This window comes from Cuculus canorus, chromosome 12 (genome assembly GCF_017976375.1).
Source record: "Cuculus canorus isolate bCucCan1 chromosome 12, bCucCan1.pri, whole genome shotgun sequence".
Taxonomy (NCBI): Eukaryota; Metazoa; Chordata; class Aves; order Cuculiformes; family Cuculidae; genus Cuculus; species Cuculus canorus.
In genome coordinates this window covers 15094744-15109535 of record NC_071412.1, presented here as the reverse complement: position 1 = coordinate 15109535, position 14792 = coordinate 15094744, and the positions used below count along the sequence as shown (strand labels likewise).

Genomic DNA, 14792 nt, shown 5'->3' with positions numbered 1-14792 from the left:
AACCAGTCATTAATATCATCGTAATTTTCATTCTCCCCAGGGAAAGAAAACCTAGAGTTTGGAGAAGAAAAAAAAAATCAATAGAGACTTCTAAACGACTCCTTCAAGATCCCACTTTTCAATTTAACAGGACAGATTTATTTGTATGTGGCTCAAATGTTCACAATTGCTCTCTGCACCTTCATACATAGGAATGAATGTCACAGTGGCAAACAGCAGTAATGAACAATCTTACCTGAGGATATGGAAACCTCCCAAGAGCAAGCTGGGAAAGGAAATAATATTTGTCTAGTTATATAGATTTGCATGGAGGGCACATTTCCTAAAGAGAGAAAAGTACTCAACTCTTACTATTGTATAAATTGGAAAATGTCAGCAAAAGTAATGCTGCAAACACACAAAAAGCTGTATTTAGAATGGAGTCGTTCACAACAATTACCCCTTGTTCTGCGCTCTGAATATTTCTCTGTTTCTCAAGCTCTTTTGTCTGTACCACTTAGCAACACCATTTGATGCCCAAGTTCCTGAGGACTCTCTAAATTAAACCAGTTCAGCCTCAATAGCGAGGCCACCGACACTGACCTTTACTGATAATTACCTGCAATGAACAGGTATTGTAGAGCGTGCACTGAACTCCCAAAGTCCTTCCCTAACTGGCTCAGAGTAAAATCTGGGTTAGACAGCTGAGGTCTGCTTCCTTATTGGTGTCAAACCCAGCTAGGAACCCGTCAGTGGGATCCGGGGAGAGATCCCGGTGCCTGCAAAAAGACATGTCTTTCCTTCAGATCTGCTTTCAATTGCACACGGTATCAACTGCATTTGTTGCCCACACTGTTCTGTAAGTCAATCAATGCATTACTAGAGTACCTGCTGGCATTACTATTAAAACCAACACCACTACTGTTGCTATAATGCCATAGCTAATACATATTCCATAATAAATTCTTCATACAAGACGTTAGGTTTTCCTATTTGGTGTCTGAACCTTGGAAATAATTTGAGCAAACCACAGCTAGTTTAAGTTATTTTGTCTACTATTTGATGAAGGGTTTTCAGGTTGACACAGACTCCTCCAAAAGGGCATTCAAAGCAGCTCTGTCTGACTTGCTTTCTGGAGAATCCCACTTCTCTTCACGGCTTACAGAGACGTCATAGTCAGACGAGCTTCTCTGCACTCCAGTTAACCTTTGTGAATCCTCCCCTTGCCAAGCTTCAGAAGGAGGTCTACCAAGCAGGTTAAGGATGCACTGCTATCATTGCTTTGTCTGCAGGACAAAGTAGGTGTATTCACATCCGACTAAGTAAAAGCATCAATGCTGAAGGTCTGAGCCATCATACCATGTACTGCAAAGGCTAACCCACACGTCAGTGCTGGGTGAAAGCCGTTTCACAGCACCTGTACTGCCACTGATATTTGAGCTCCTCAGTGCTGTGGTTACTTGACCTAGCCAGACTGCAGCAGCTGTGCTGACCTATGATGAAATTTCAGCCCGGCTGGCAGCACAAAACTATCCCAAGTATGATCAATAAGACATAGGCAGAGCTGTAGCGAGGTGGGGAAGTGATGCAGCAAAGACCAACAGACACGTACAAAGCCTCACCAGTTCAGGAAAAAGGTCATGGAAAAGTAATCAGCAGAAGCTCACAGCATGAGCGAAAGTAGCCAGGCAACAGTGGAGATGGTATCCTTTCTGCAATGCCAGATGCTGTCCACACCTAGTATCATACGAGCCATTTGGGTGTGCGCCTTAGCAAATACTTCTTTCAGATTCTCAGAGGAAAGACATTGCAAAAGCAGAGCAGAATCAGAGAATCGTTAAGGTTGAAAAGACCTCTAAGATCATCAAGTCCAACCATCACAATAACTACATGGCTACTAGACCACGCCCTGAAGCACCACATCTACACCTCCAGGGATGGAGACTCCCCCACTTCCCTGGGCAGCCTGTTCCAATGCTTCACCACTCTTTCAGTAAAGAAGTTTTTCCTAATATCCCATCTAAACCTCCCCTGGTGCAACTTGAGACCATTTCCTCCCATGCAAGCATTTGTGTGAGAGAGGCACACGAAAGAAATCCAGAGAGAAAACATTTTTTTTGGTGACTACCCTTAAAAACAGTGTTTTGCAATAGTGAGATGGCATTTGTCCTGAAAACTACAGACATAGCAAGGGGGTTCTAAAAGGGCTACTCAATTTGTATGTCGTCTCTGAATACTTACTTACTGCACTGCAATGTCACAACTACAGGAACTGCATATTTAAATTTCCACGCAACACACTGAAAAATCTTTCTTAAATACCTCACCAGTGGGAGTTTGCGTAATGACTGAGGAGGAGCCATTATGGTCTGCGATATCATTGTGGTGTTGACCCCTACCAGCAGTAACGGAACAAAGCAGAGCACAGGCTTTCTGAGATGTTTCTGTTGTGCCTCTCATTCCTCTATAAGTTGTTATCTGCTTGTAGACTTTCATCTGGGGATCATTAGGTTTGCTTGGTTTGTAAGGCCAGCACCTATTGCATGTAGAAGAAATCAGGCTTACAAGAAACATTGGAATAGGGAAAAACATTAAGGTGACGAAATCTCTTCAGGTTCTCTGAACTGATATAATTAAGCTAAGTTCCTCCTCTGGGTTTCTTCTGCGCTTTGTCTTCCAGGTTTGCCTTTAAGATTCACCTTTTTGGGGTGAATTCTGCCTTTCAGTTTTGTTTCTGGTGCAGCTTCTCTTTGCAGCAAATTCATCCTCATAACAAACAAACCTGAGCTGAGCAGGCTTGATCGCCATCCTTTCTGTCACTTGTGTCTGGTGCACAGCTTCTCTCAGCTCACAGCATCACTCCCGCCAGTCTTTGATGGCAGGCTTTGAAATCCACTGCTAAATAGTTAAGTAAAGACTACATTTTCTGTCATGCTCTGTCTTAATGACCAGGAGATAACACAACATACAAAGCGATGCCCTATTTCATATTCTCTTCTTCTAGGAGGACCCTTTTTAGCTTCCAAGAAGTTACTCGAGATCCTGAGAAGCACAGCTGTTGGACAGCCTATAAACACCTAGAAATAAACCTATAAGTGCCTAGAAAAAAACCCCGTAAATACCAAACATTTCTCGATGAAAAGAAGTAGAAGAAATACTGATTTTTCCAATGACTGCTGATTAAGAATAGTCATTACAATAGCTACAGACTTATAGGAATGTAATAGTTATCCTACTGTAGAACAAAATAATTACGTCTATAGGCATCACTCTGCAGTTCTTATTTAAGCAGAAAAACAACCACTGCCTCAATGACGACTTCAAACTAAGCATTCCCATTCTCCCTGATGATTCCTCTCCCTGACCACCACACACCTCAGCAGGGGCTCCAAAGGCAGCAGAATAATTGGAGAAAGAGCAGTTTATGCCAGAGATAAGTACAGGGTGTACAAATGAGCTTCAAAGAATCCAAAATGCATCGGGAACAAGTTCTTTGGGGGTTGTTAATAAAAAAACCCCACGTTTCTCAGTGAAGCGGCTCACTGAGTGAGAACTGCAAAGCCATGCAGCAATGGAGAGATCATGCGCCGGCTCCGCATCCTCCTGAACCATCACTCGATTCATCTAGTCAGAGTTGTTTCTTTTCCGCAAGATTGTCAAGGTATTATAAATTAAGAAACTTACCAAAGAGTATGTAATCTTCCCTGAAATAGCCTGCAGATATGTCACTGTACTAAATGTGTTTCAGATTTAATGAAGCTTTAATGTCCTTTTTAATTTTGCCTGTTTCTATATCACCAGGGGTCGAGCGAGGCAATCAGCACTCAAGAGGGTGGTTTGGTTTAAAACTAGGAAAAACTCATTTGCTTATGAGTTGCACTGTATTTTCTTAATTAAATTTACTAAGTAAAATGGTTTAAGTTCAGCCAACCAATGACCTCTGTATGTAGATTTAGATTTATAAATAGCATCACAGTTAAAGTAAAGAAAAAAACCCCAAACCCAAACAGATTAAAGGGATTTCCGGGTGCTCTATCATCTGTCTCAAGAAGTCATGTGAACATATGCAGCACAAACCCAATGCAGGGTACAAAACAATGTAAACTGCCAAACTAACACACTATCAAAAACTTATCTCCTCTGCACCTACGCAATTAAACTCAGGAACCTGCAATTCTGTTTTTAAAGCATTATAACAAAAATACAGTATTTCCATTCTCACTGGTTAGGTTTGGAAATTGATCAGCTCTAGATATGAAGGAGAGGAGAAGGAACTGCTTTAACTTCAGGGAGCTGGTTCTTATTTCCCTATGGGTTCCTTTCCACTACACAACAACTGTAAAAGAGCCAAGGATCCTTTTAAAAAGGTCCAGTATCCAGAAGTCGTGTCCTGAAAATGATGTGCAATTCCAAATGCGCATCCCTGATAGGAGCCTTCCCCTAGACTCGGACAGAGGTGCAGACAGGTGTACAAGCCGCACCATCTAAAACAGTAACTGATAAACTGAGAAATAATTCCCAATTATTAAATAACAGGTACAGCATGCACGTATGTTGATTTGTATCAAGCTATATTGAAATACACTAAAAACACAACAGGGGAAGCAAAAATACCATGAGGCAATAAGTTGCAGTCAAGGCAGGTGCCTAAACTTTCTGTGCAGAGGAGCCACACGAAGGGCTGGAAAGCAATTCTAACATGTTCTCAAACACATACAGGCATGCAATCATGAAATTCAAATAACTCGTGGAAATAACATAATTAATAATGTTGGAACAGAAAATGGAAATCCAGAAATCCTCCCTATCAATGCACTTTTTCCACCTCACTCTTCCCTGCCTGCACAGCATTAACAGGAATTACTACAGTATCCTGGCCCTTCGCCTGTTCAGAAAGTGACTGAAGGGAAGGAAGTTCAAAACATATTTTTAGGACATTCAGGCAATAAAGTCTCCCAGTTAGATTATTGTCTATGTTGTGCAAGTTGTTTTTTAATTTACAGTTATACTGAAAAGCATGGGATGTTTTTATTCTTAATTTAGACACATTCCATGTTTCTCAGCATAACTGCAAATTGAAAATAAGCACTTACAATATCACTAGCGCTCTAGCTGAAGGAGGACTTTATAGTCTGAAATGTTCTAAAATTTGTTCTTAATTACCTTGTGCACATTTTACACAATTAAATTTCCATCTAAGGATTTTGCATTTAGATTGTGCACTGCAGTTAAACCCTCATTTTATGGAAAAGCAGACGCCACTTCGGAACACTCAGACACAAGAAACTTTAAAAATCAGACTTAACTACTGGATAACATAAAATTCCCTAGGTGAAATTTCATTCCAAGACCAATTTATACATTCCTAGATAGATGGCTTAAAATCACCTGAAACTCTGGAGGGTATGGACCTTAATAAATATTAAATACCTCAAAAACTACCCTAAGATTTCTCTTTCCTTCTAATATCAATTTCACCATCCTCCTATTGCACAGTTAAAGGGAAAAAAAAAAAGGAATCCAAAAGGATATAACAGCAATTTACCAGCGTTAAAGTGCTTCTGAGGTTAAACTGACAACAAAGAAGAACAGAAACACAAAGCATCTTGAAGTAGGGTTTCAATTAAATGTGCAGGATTTAGTAATGCAGGCCGGAAAAAGAGTTACAAATTAATTTAATCTTCTGCCTATAGTTTGCAGCTGCACTCCAATGTGTCTGGGGCTTAAGAACAAAGCCTTGAAAGGCCTCAGAGTGAGGAAAGCTTCAATTTTTAATGTATAACGCCATTAGCTGATAACTTGTGGAATCTGCGACCCCTGCGGAGGGGCATAAGCGTGGGTAACAGAGACTGATGAAGTGACATATTTGTTCATGCCTAGGACTACGAGGGAGAAGGTTATTACGAATACCGCCAGGCCCAACAGAAATATGCCCTAATAACCTTTGGGACGTTCCTTGGCTTGAGCAGATGAGTTTGAGATCTTGCTACATAAAGTATATTAAAAATCAAAGCCTAATTCACCTTAATTAAAGATAATTAGTTTCACTTTGACTTCTTTTAAATATGAACTATAGTGAATGCGCTGCAAACTAAAGACTGTAGACAATCATGATTAAATTGCACATTTCTTCCTCGCCACAAATCTCTTACATTACCAGGCTTTTACGGCTACATCTTCAAAGGTGCTGCTCAGAATAGCAGTGCCTTTTGTAAAGGGAGAAAGGTGGGATGTGGGTCTGGCAGGCAAACTGTCGGGTACAAAATTCACTTCAAATGGCCCACAGCGATTAATGAGACCGCTTGTTTGAGCATAGAGGTTTCCAGCTTATTTTCTTGCTGGATTTAGGTTCAGTATCTAAATTTAACGTTAAAAAATGTTAAAAAATGTTAAATTTGATCATTTTTGTGGCGTCCTCTTGACCTGCTCTAGCAGATCCATGTGCTGAGGGTTCCAGAGCTGAATGCTGGGCTTCAGGGCTCCATTGAAAAAATGTTAAATTTGGTTGTGCTGGTGGAAATGCAGCTCAGCTTCAGCGCAGCATCAGCACAGCTGTTCTGCATCTCCACTAGCACTAGAGTTCAGAGAATTGTAGAATGGTTTGAGTTGGAAGGGACCATGAAGGTCATCCAGCCCAACCCCCCTGCAGTGAGCAGGGACACCTTGACCCGGATCAGGTTGCTCAGAGCCTCATCCAACCTGGCCTTGAATGTTTCCAGGGATGGGATATCTGCCACCTCTCTGGGCAACCTATGCCAGTCTTTTCCCACCCTCAGCATACAAAATTTCTTCTTAATATCTAGTCTAAACCTCTCTTAGTTTCTAACCATTACCTCTTCTCCTGTTGCTACAAGCACTGCCAAAACGTTTTTCCCCATCTTTCTTATCAGCTCCCTTTAAGTACTGAGAAGTTGCAGTACGGTTTTGATGCAGCCCAGGATACAGTTGGCTCTCTGGACTGCAAGCGTACATTACGGTACCATAGAATCATCAAATGGTTTGGGTTGGAAGGGACCTTAAAGAATACCCAGCTCTAAATCCCCTGCCATGGGCAGGGACACCTCCCATTGGATCAGGTTGCTCCAAGCCCCATCCAACCTGGCCTTGAACGCCTCCAGAGATGGGGCAGCCACAACTTCTCTGGGCAACCTGGGCCAGTGTCTCTCCACCCTCCTCATCATATTGCCCGCTCATGTCCAGCTGCTCAACCACTGGGATTCATCTGCTATTACAAACCAATTAAACAGGACAAGGCAGACTCAACTGACAAATATTTCTACATTTTTCACTTTTTAGAAGTAGAAACAGCTATTCTACACAGTATAGGGGAAATTATTTGACATCACATAATCCTATATATTACCAATACACCACAGCTGATGTTATCCCGTAACTGTCCACTCATCTGTCTACTCAGAGAACTGTATTATTTATTTCGCTGCCCACAGTGGCCTAAGAGCAATTGCTGTGAAACATGATACATTGAGGTCTCAACCCGCGCAAACTGTACCTAAACTTACACTTTATTGCAGCTTAGTTCACAATCTTCACCTAATATAGGGTTACATCCCAGTGCAGCAAGCGGATAAATCATCCTGGAATATTACTCTGGCTAAGTTTAGCTGTGAGTGGAGCATATGTGCTTCCGAGTCACTGAAGCAAGGGCCCATAAAATACACTAATTACTGGAAGTTATGGTCACTGAGTGATTGATAGCGCTCTGCAAGGCAACTTCCCCAGTTTCAGCTATTCTGACGGGCCTCCTCCACCACACAGCGATTATTAATTCATGACCCAGCCCTCAGGCACTGGTACCTTTACTTCTAAATTCTGCAGCCACAAACATCATGACGTGGCTGGACACTGTCTTCCTTCATCCCTGTGGCTGCTGAGGAAACAGAGCTACTGGCCACTGCTTGGAGAAATTGCTCGAAATAGCTCAAGGGGAAAAAAAACTAGGCCAGATTTTTCCTAAGAACAAGTTGCTGAAACGCATCATTCTGCACAGAATGACTGAAACTACATAAAAACTCTACAATAAGAACAACTCAAGTTACTAAGCAAAATTCTGTGTGTTATAGCCACTCTCAATGTCATGCAAAAAAAGCACTTTTTACTTTTTTGATCCTAACCAAAGTTGTCTGTTACTCAATAGTTACACCTAAGCAATCATCAGTGGTCTCAGCAAGGCCCAAGGACTCAAGGCATGAGTCTGCTCTCAGCAATACTTCATTAAACCATAAAAAGGCCAGAAATCAAACATTTTCTCCATAAAGTTGGCTCATTTTCATGAAAGTTCTTCGATTCTCAGTGGAGGAATGAGGAAATCATGCACTTCACATGTTCGCTTAATGATGACCTCATGTCTTCCACTAGAAGCCATTCTCTGTGGCTCTACCACCACCAGCTCATCACTGTAGCTCATGGCTTTCACTACCATGGAAAGGCCTTTCACAGTCTCTTCTGTTTAAAAGTGCAGAATTAAATTCTGCTAATTCTAAAGGAAGGACAAGTCAAGTAAGAACTGTCATTTGATCGGAGACACCCCGGTCAGCCAAGTATTTTGCCACAATATCAAGACTCCTGCTCTGCAAATTCTCATTTCCCTTTTAAGCTTGACCTTTGCCATCTTCTAATGGGCTATTTTAATTAATATTCCTCCTGCCTCTGCTCAGCATAGCTTTTGACACTGCAGGTCACTGCACAGTCCGTATCTGCTTCCAGCAGTCATACAGACATTTGCAGTTGGCCCATCATGACTGCACTGCTTTCTACCAAACCTTCACTGAGTCTCCAGTACCACTGTAGAAACCACGCTGTAGCATCAAGCTTCAGGTCTCAGATTGCCTCATGATATCTACCTGCTTTTGTCTAGGTAAGGATGTAAAACTGATGAAAGAACAACCATAATGTCCATACACAAGTGGAAACCCGCAGAAGATGAAATTCTGATTTGCAGGACTTCCTGAAGATCAGCTCACAATCTTGACCTTGAACTATAATTACTTCAAAGGTGATGGTAGGTGATTCCTCTGAAATCTCCTCTCCTTGACCAGATTCCATATACATGAGTCTTCACATCAGTACTAGGCAGTCAAACCTCTTAAAGACTGAAAAGCTTTCAGAGAATAATCAGAAAACAGAGCTGCTTCTCTTGTAGCACCCTCTTCAAATGTGTTCCTGCTCTTTGCCTTCATGAGCGAGCTCCTCTTACATCCCTGTGTGTGCTCCCAGCCCAAGTGTGCCAAGGAGTCTAAGACTCCAGAATGCTGACATTGCCTGAAACTAGTGTTAACCCCACTCAGAAGATACCTACGTATGCCTGAAACACACAGAGCAAGTTATGTTTGTTAGATATATATTGGTGTTCCCATACATTGGAATGCACACAACTGCTAAAAATCCATCACATGACTGCTTGAAACATTGCTTAAACCAGCATCTTAACACAAATGTCACACTAGCAATCCTTGAAAGCTCTTACAAATATACAGATAACAGAAAACTCCTATGACCAAAGACTCAAAATCCTCATTTTGGGAGTTTTCAGAACTTATTTCTGACATTAAAACAGATACACAAACTCCTTTTCCCTGAAGGAGAGCATGGAGAATTTTAATTTAAAAGAAGCCCGAAACTCAGGGAAGTAGCTGTTTTTTTCAGCAGAAGACAGTGGAAAATAAAGAGCAGGATGTAATACAAAATGAGGTGCAAGTATTTGTCATTGGCCAAGCAAATCACTTTCATTTCCTGCATTTCAGTATAATAACAATTCCATGTGCAGATAAAGCGAGCCCTCGATCTTCTGGCAAAGACCTGCAAGCCTATACTTTACCTCGATGAACTCACAACTCTATTCCCTTCCCTTCTCCTCACCTCCCACCCCTCTTGTCCTCGGTACTGCCTTAAGAGCACACCCGCACTCTTCAGCAGGCAGCTCGGAGATGGTGAAATCCAGGAGAAACCCCGTGAAAGAAGGACCTGCAAATACACCACCCCTACAGGGTCCCACCAAAGCTTTTCTCACCCCTGCTTCTTGTATCTTACAGCAGTATCTGCTCTGGGAGAAGCAGCTCAGCTGAAGGCAATCCTGCTCCTCAAACACCTCCACAAAAAGGCACCACTGGACAAGAGTGCTGCCTAACAAAAACCAACAAGATGTAATTTATCCATTTTGGATGCTTTGAAGTTCACTTTTGGGTAGCAGCCATGCAGGGCAGAATTAGAGTCATGTTGGAAGCTAACAAGAAATATTAGGCAATCTGATTTATCCTCCTGGGCAGGGCACTGTTCTAGGAGGGAGACTGACTCGGTTACAGAATGCAAAGCGCACTCAGACTCAGTTCAGTCAGCCTGGAGCGCATTTTATTACTGAGTTATAAACCCCTGAAAAATGGCTTTTATAATGAAAATGCTGACACAGTCTTAAGTGTAGTGACAGTTATGTCATTGGTTTAAATTGAACTTGCTTTGTCAACCCAAGAGCACTTAAATGAATCACCTAAAAACCTCACGAAAACACTCAAACTATTTGTGATGAAACAATTTTAAACAGTTTACAGGTTATGTATTAAATTTAATTAACTTCAGAAAATCTAGAAGAAAGAAATGCAAACTCTCAAAAAAAGAAAGAATAATAATGAAAAAGCCAGCAGCATTTCTTCTTTGTTTTTTTTTGTTTGGGTTTTTTTTAAAGATTTTCCACTTAGTTTTTATTTCTGGCACAGGAAAGACTGAGCACCCTCCAAGTCCTCTTACTTCCACTTCTTACTTACCACCTCTCAAAACTTACACAGTGGCCACATCTAAAACTTTTCACACTCCGTCAGCAATATTTTTTGGGGCAATCCTCTTAACCTTCAAAAGTGACAGTTCAGTTTCTCACTACAGAGAGTTTTGCAGCAACGAAATTCAAGATATTTCAAAGGCTCAGAAAAATATTAAAGAAAATGTTTACTTAGCTGCTATTTATTACGTCAGAACAGCCCTTATAAACTTGGTCTCATGTGCCATTTCTTTTAAACTGAAGTGCTATAACTGTGCTAGCTTGAAGTCATAGGGATTGGCATATTACACGACTAAGTGGAGATGATTTTAAAATCCGACAGAAAATACTAACTTCCCTTTTTAACAGTTCCCTCTACAGGAGCCTGGGTGTCTCCACTACCAATCCCCATGTCAATACAGTGTTACTTTAATGACAGTGACCTTATGTGGCTCTTTGAGCATCTTTTTCACCTTTCTGGAGACATTTTTCTAAGCCACTGTCCTTGTTTTCATCATTTAACACATCACTCAAACCACTTCAATAGAGCAGCGATCATGCTGAAGAGAGGTCTCGGAGGACCAGATGACAAACCAATTAACAAAGCGCACAGAACCAAATTGGTTTTTGTACGTCTGGTTCAGAAGACACTTGTGGAAAGTGAGGAAAAAAAAAAATTTAAGAAGGTTTAAAAGAAGAGAGTAAATGTAAATGAAAGGAGTTTTCCTAATATTGGCTCATATAGGTGAAATTCATCATCCTTCAAATCCAATTCATGACCAGCCAGGTTACCTAGTAGTAATCCTAAACTAAATTCGAAATGTCTTGGTCCACATGGTAAATCATCATGCTGCACATTGAAATATAGCCTTTATTTAGCAAAGGAATCAGTGAGTTCAGCTTTTATTTTGCAAAGGAAGCAGTAAGTGCTTGCTCTATAGGACTTCTGCCTTTGTACCATTCTCTTCCACTGTGAATCAGGGAAAACGTCATAGGCAAGTTCTAATGTAATACAATCTCACTTCAGTCCTTTGTTGGCTAGATTTATTTACAGAGGGTGTGAGTATGTTCTGTATCTCTCCCAAAACCATGAAGGCTCTCCAGTGTCACAAACCATTAAAATTTGCAGTAAAACAAATGAAGAGAACTGCATCCCCTGTGAGACGTTAAAGCATGTCATTACTGTAACTCAGAGTTAGCTTGTCAGACTCTGGAAAAGATTTACAAGGTCTGCATGCAACGATTCAGCATCAAGTATTTTCATTTTGGTTAAAACTGATTTGGCAATGACTTTATTGTTGGAAAACATGACATTAATCTTGGTTAACTCTCAGCTACAAAACATGAAGCCTGTAGCGGGCCAGCACCAAGACTACTCAACTTCTATCTTAATTTTCTGCTAAAAAAATTCAGTTGCGCTTCACCAAAACTATATTCAGCTGCACCTCACTGAGATGATATTATATCAGAAGAGGAGGGCACCTGTATTTTTCAGTTACTCATATCATGCCTTTCCAAGCTGTGCAAGAAAGATGATGCAAGTCACCAATGGTTTGAATGAACTGAAAGGAAGAAACAACTACTTCAAGCCGGGAGAGGTTCCTCCATGGGCCTGCCCTTGAGTTGAAGAACTCTCCTGAGAGCTTATTGCTTTAGCTGCCACAGCTACCAGCCTTTGCAGCTGTAGCTGGCTTGTTTGTAGCCAGCCAAGGCCAGCAAGAAAAAGGCTATATGAACATACCCTTCTGTCACCACCAGAGCAGAGATCCTGTCCCTTTTCGCAGACCATACCATGCCAGATCTGATTTTACGTGTCAGGACATGACCTCAACACACGCATTTCGACTCAACCTACACAATCTAGATTATCTTTCTTACAATCCTTCAGTTTCATGAAGTCATTGAAAACCGTGTTTCTTAAAACATCTGATGAACCCCAAGATGCAAACCCCAACCTTTTTCCTTGAATCAAAACTGACCTTGCCCTGGCTGAGCCTGCAGAAAGCTGGCGTTCTCTGGAATGACTGCATTTATGACCACGTTCTCTTTGAACTGCTTCATTTTGAGAAGACTTTCTCCTGCTTGAAACTGTGTTCGTGAGAAATCTTTCTAAAAGCCGTTATGAACGCTTACATTCAAATGTTTATCTGATCACACAGGGAGAGACTCAAACCATGGTGCAAAGATTTTGCAAGACCATTAACCAGCCCAAACCCTGTACCTGCCAAACGCAATTTTAACCCTAGTTACAGCCCAGTCTGACCTGGCCAGCGATGATGCCATACAGAAATATCACCACCTTCAATCCCAGAGGGGTTGAAAGGATGCAGAGGCACCCACCTACCAGGCCCTACTTCTTGTTCTCACACAGAGCTTTATTAGAGGGTTTAAGGCTGTGCCATGGTTTGTACAGAGGCTCTTTATATCTAATGGAATTGAATGCAGTAGGAACAAACCCATTCTAAATACAGCCAAGAAGTTTAGCAATAATTAAAAGCATGCATGTATAAGAGAATATACAAAGGTTACATTAAAATATCTTGATGTGTGATTTCATTTGTTTCTTGCAATGGTTACATGAAAACAATAGATACTTGCATACCTCCATGAAGGAAATCCCTAGACTCCAAACGTCCGAATGAATTCCATACTGTTCTCCTGAAATCCGCTCAGGCTGCAAAGAGATGGAAAGAAACATCTTCTTGAGCCTAGCAAGAAAATGCACATACTTATCCCACAAAAGCTAGCCCAGGGCAAGCAAATCAGCTGAGAAAACTCCAAGAATCTTAAAGCTCACCAGCTGTAGCCACGCATTGCTATGCAACTTGTAAAGTTTGCCTCCGCATTTGTGTTTGGGCTGGTTTATCCAATAAAAAAAGCCAACAGCTTGCACGTGCTCAACAAAGTGGGAGGTCAAGCTGCAAGAGTCTAGTGGTGCACATATATGTAAGACATCTACCACGGCTGCAACGTACGCTAGGAAAAGAGACTCCTCATTTTGAGTCAGTGGGCTGCAGAGTAACTACAGTTCAAAAAGCAAAGTAATTGAAGCCAAAAGTATCAATGAAGTCACATGGCAGCTATTTTATTTTATACACTTTCAAATCTCATTTTTGACCTACAGAAAAAGAGACTTCACTCAAGACTATTAACAGCAAGTTTAATGCCTCATGAAATAGAATGCTGTAAAATATAACTGTTAGTTTTTACTTGAAAGCTACAATTAAAGCATTTCCAAGGTCAAGTACAGCATGAAATGTAACAATAAAAGTCTCCATGAGACTTCTCTCCCCACTGTGCTGTTAATGCACCTGTCTAGCCCAACCACCTACAAAGCACTGCCTGTATTTTTAGTCTTTAATAATCCAGAGACCTTTTTGAGAAAACAAACTCCCAAATTAGTGCCAGTCCAGTGTGTTTCGGATGCTTCCTCTGCACTGCTAATCCCAGGTCAAGAGCTTTTATCGCAGCATGAATGTTAAATAAAAACCAGAGAGCTGCCCACATTAAGGACAGCCTTCCACAGCTGCCATAACCTAAAAAAACACCCCGGAATGAAACTGGAACAAGATCTTTTTGACTGAAACTCATTTATTTTGAGCTGAACAGTGACCCACAATTTTTAATTAGCCCAGGTCAGCGTATCTTACAATTGTTTGCATCACATCATATAGGGACATGGTTTTTAAACATCCTTTTATACTGACAGTGGCCCTCACACAGATGCAGATATGCAGCCAAAAAAGTACCCCAAACTTCAACAACTGGTTACTTTTTTCATCCATTTTTTTTCTATGTGATAAAATTAATTAATTAATTAATTTATAGAAAATGATATTTTTTCCTGGAAATTTAAATTTCACTATAAAAAAAAGCTTTTTTTCTTGTTTAATGTTAACAGAAACATCATTTTTTTTAATGGTTTCAAATTCACACAGTCTGCCAAGCCAGCAAACCAAAGCTTATAACCTTCATTATTTTTTGGATGACTCGACTATAAATTTGATGATGACAAATGACTCATTCAGCAAGCAAACCGAATTTAATG

At 40.9% G+C, this 14792-nt stretch overlaps 1 protein-coding gene across 4 annotated transcripts in view; it reads right to left on the bottom strand.

Annotated features, from left to right (window-relative positions):
- The window catches only part of MAP2K5 (mitogen-activated protein kinase kinase 5), a 138751-nt gene that overhangs the window by 54065 nt on the left and 69894 nt on the right, over positions 1-14792 (bottom strand). For 3 of the 4 annotated variants that reach the window (XM_054077134.1, XM_054077135.1, XM_009567603.2), the window contains exons 16-17: positions 13347-13418; positions 236-265 (exon numbers count right to left, since the gene is read on the bottom strand). In XM_054077134.1, coding sequence (XP_053933109.1) covers positions 236-265; positions 13347-13418 — 102 coding nt within the window. The remainder of the gene's footprint in view (positions 1-235; positions 266-13346; positions 13419-14792) is intronic. The other variant, XM_054077136.1, reaches the window with a different exon arrangement.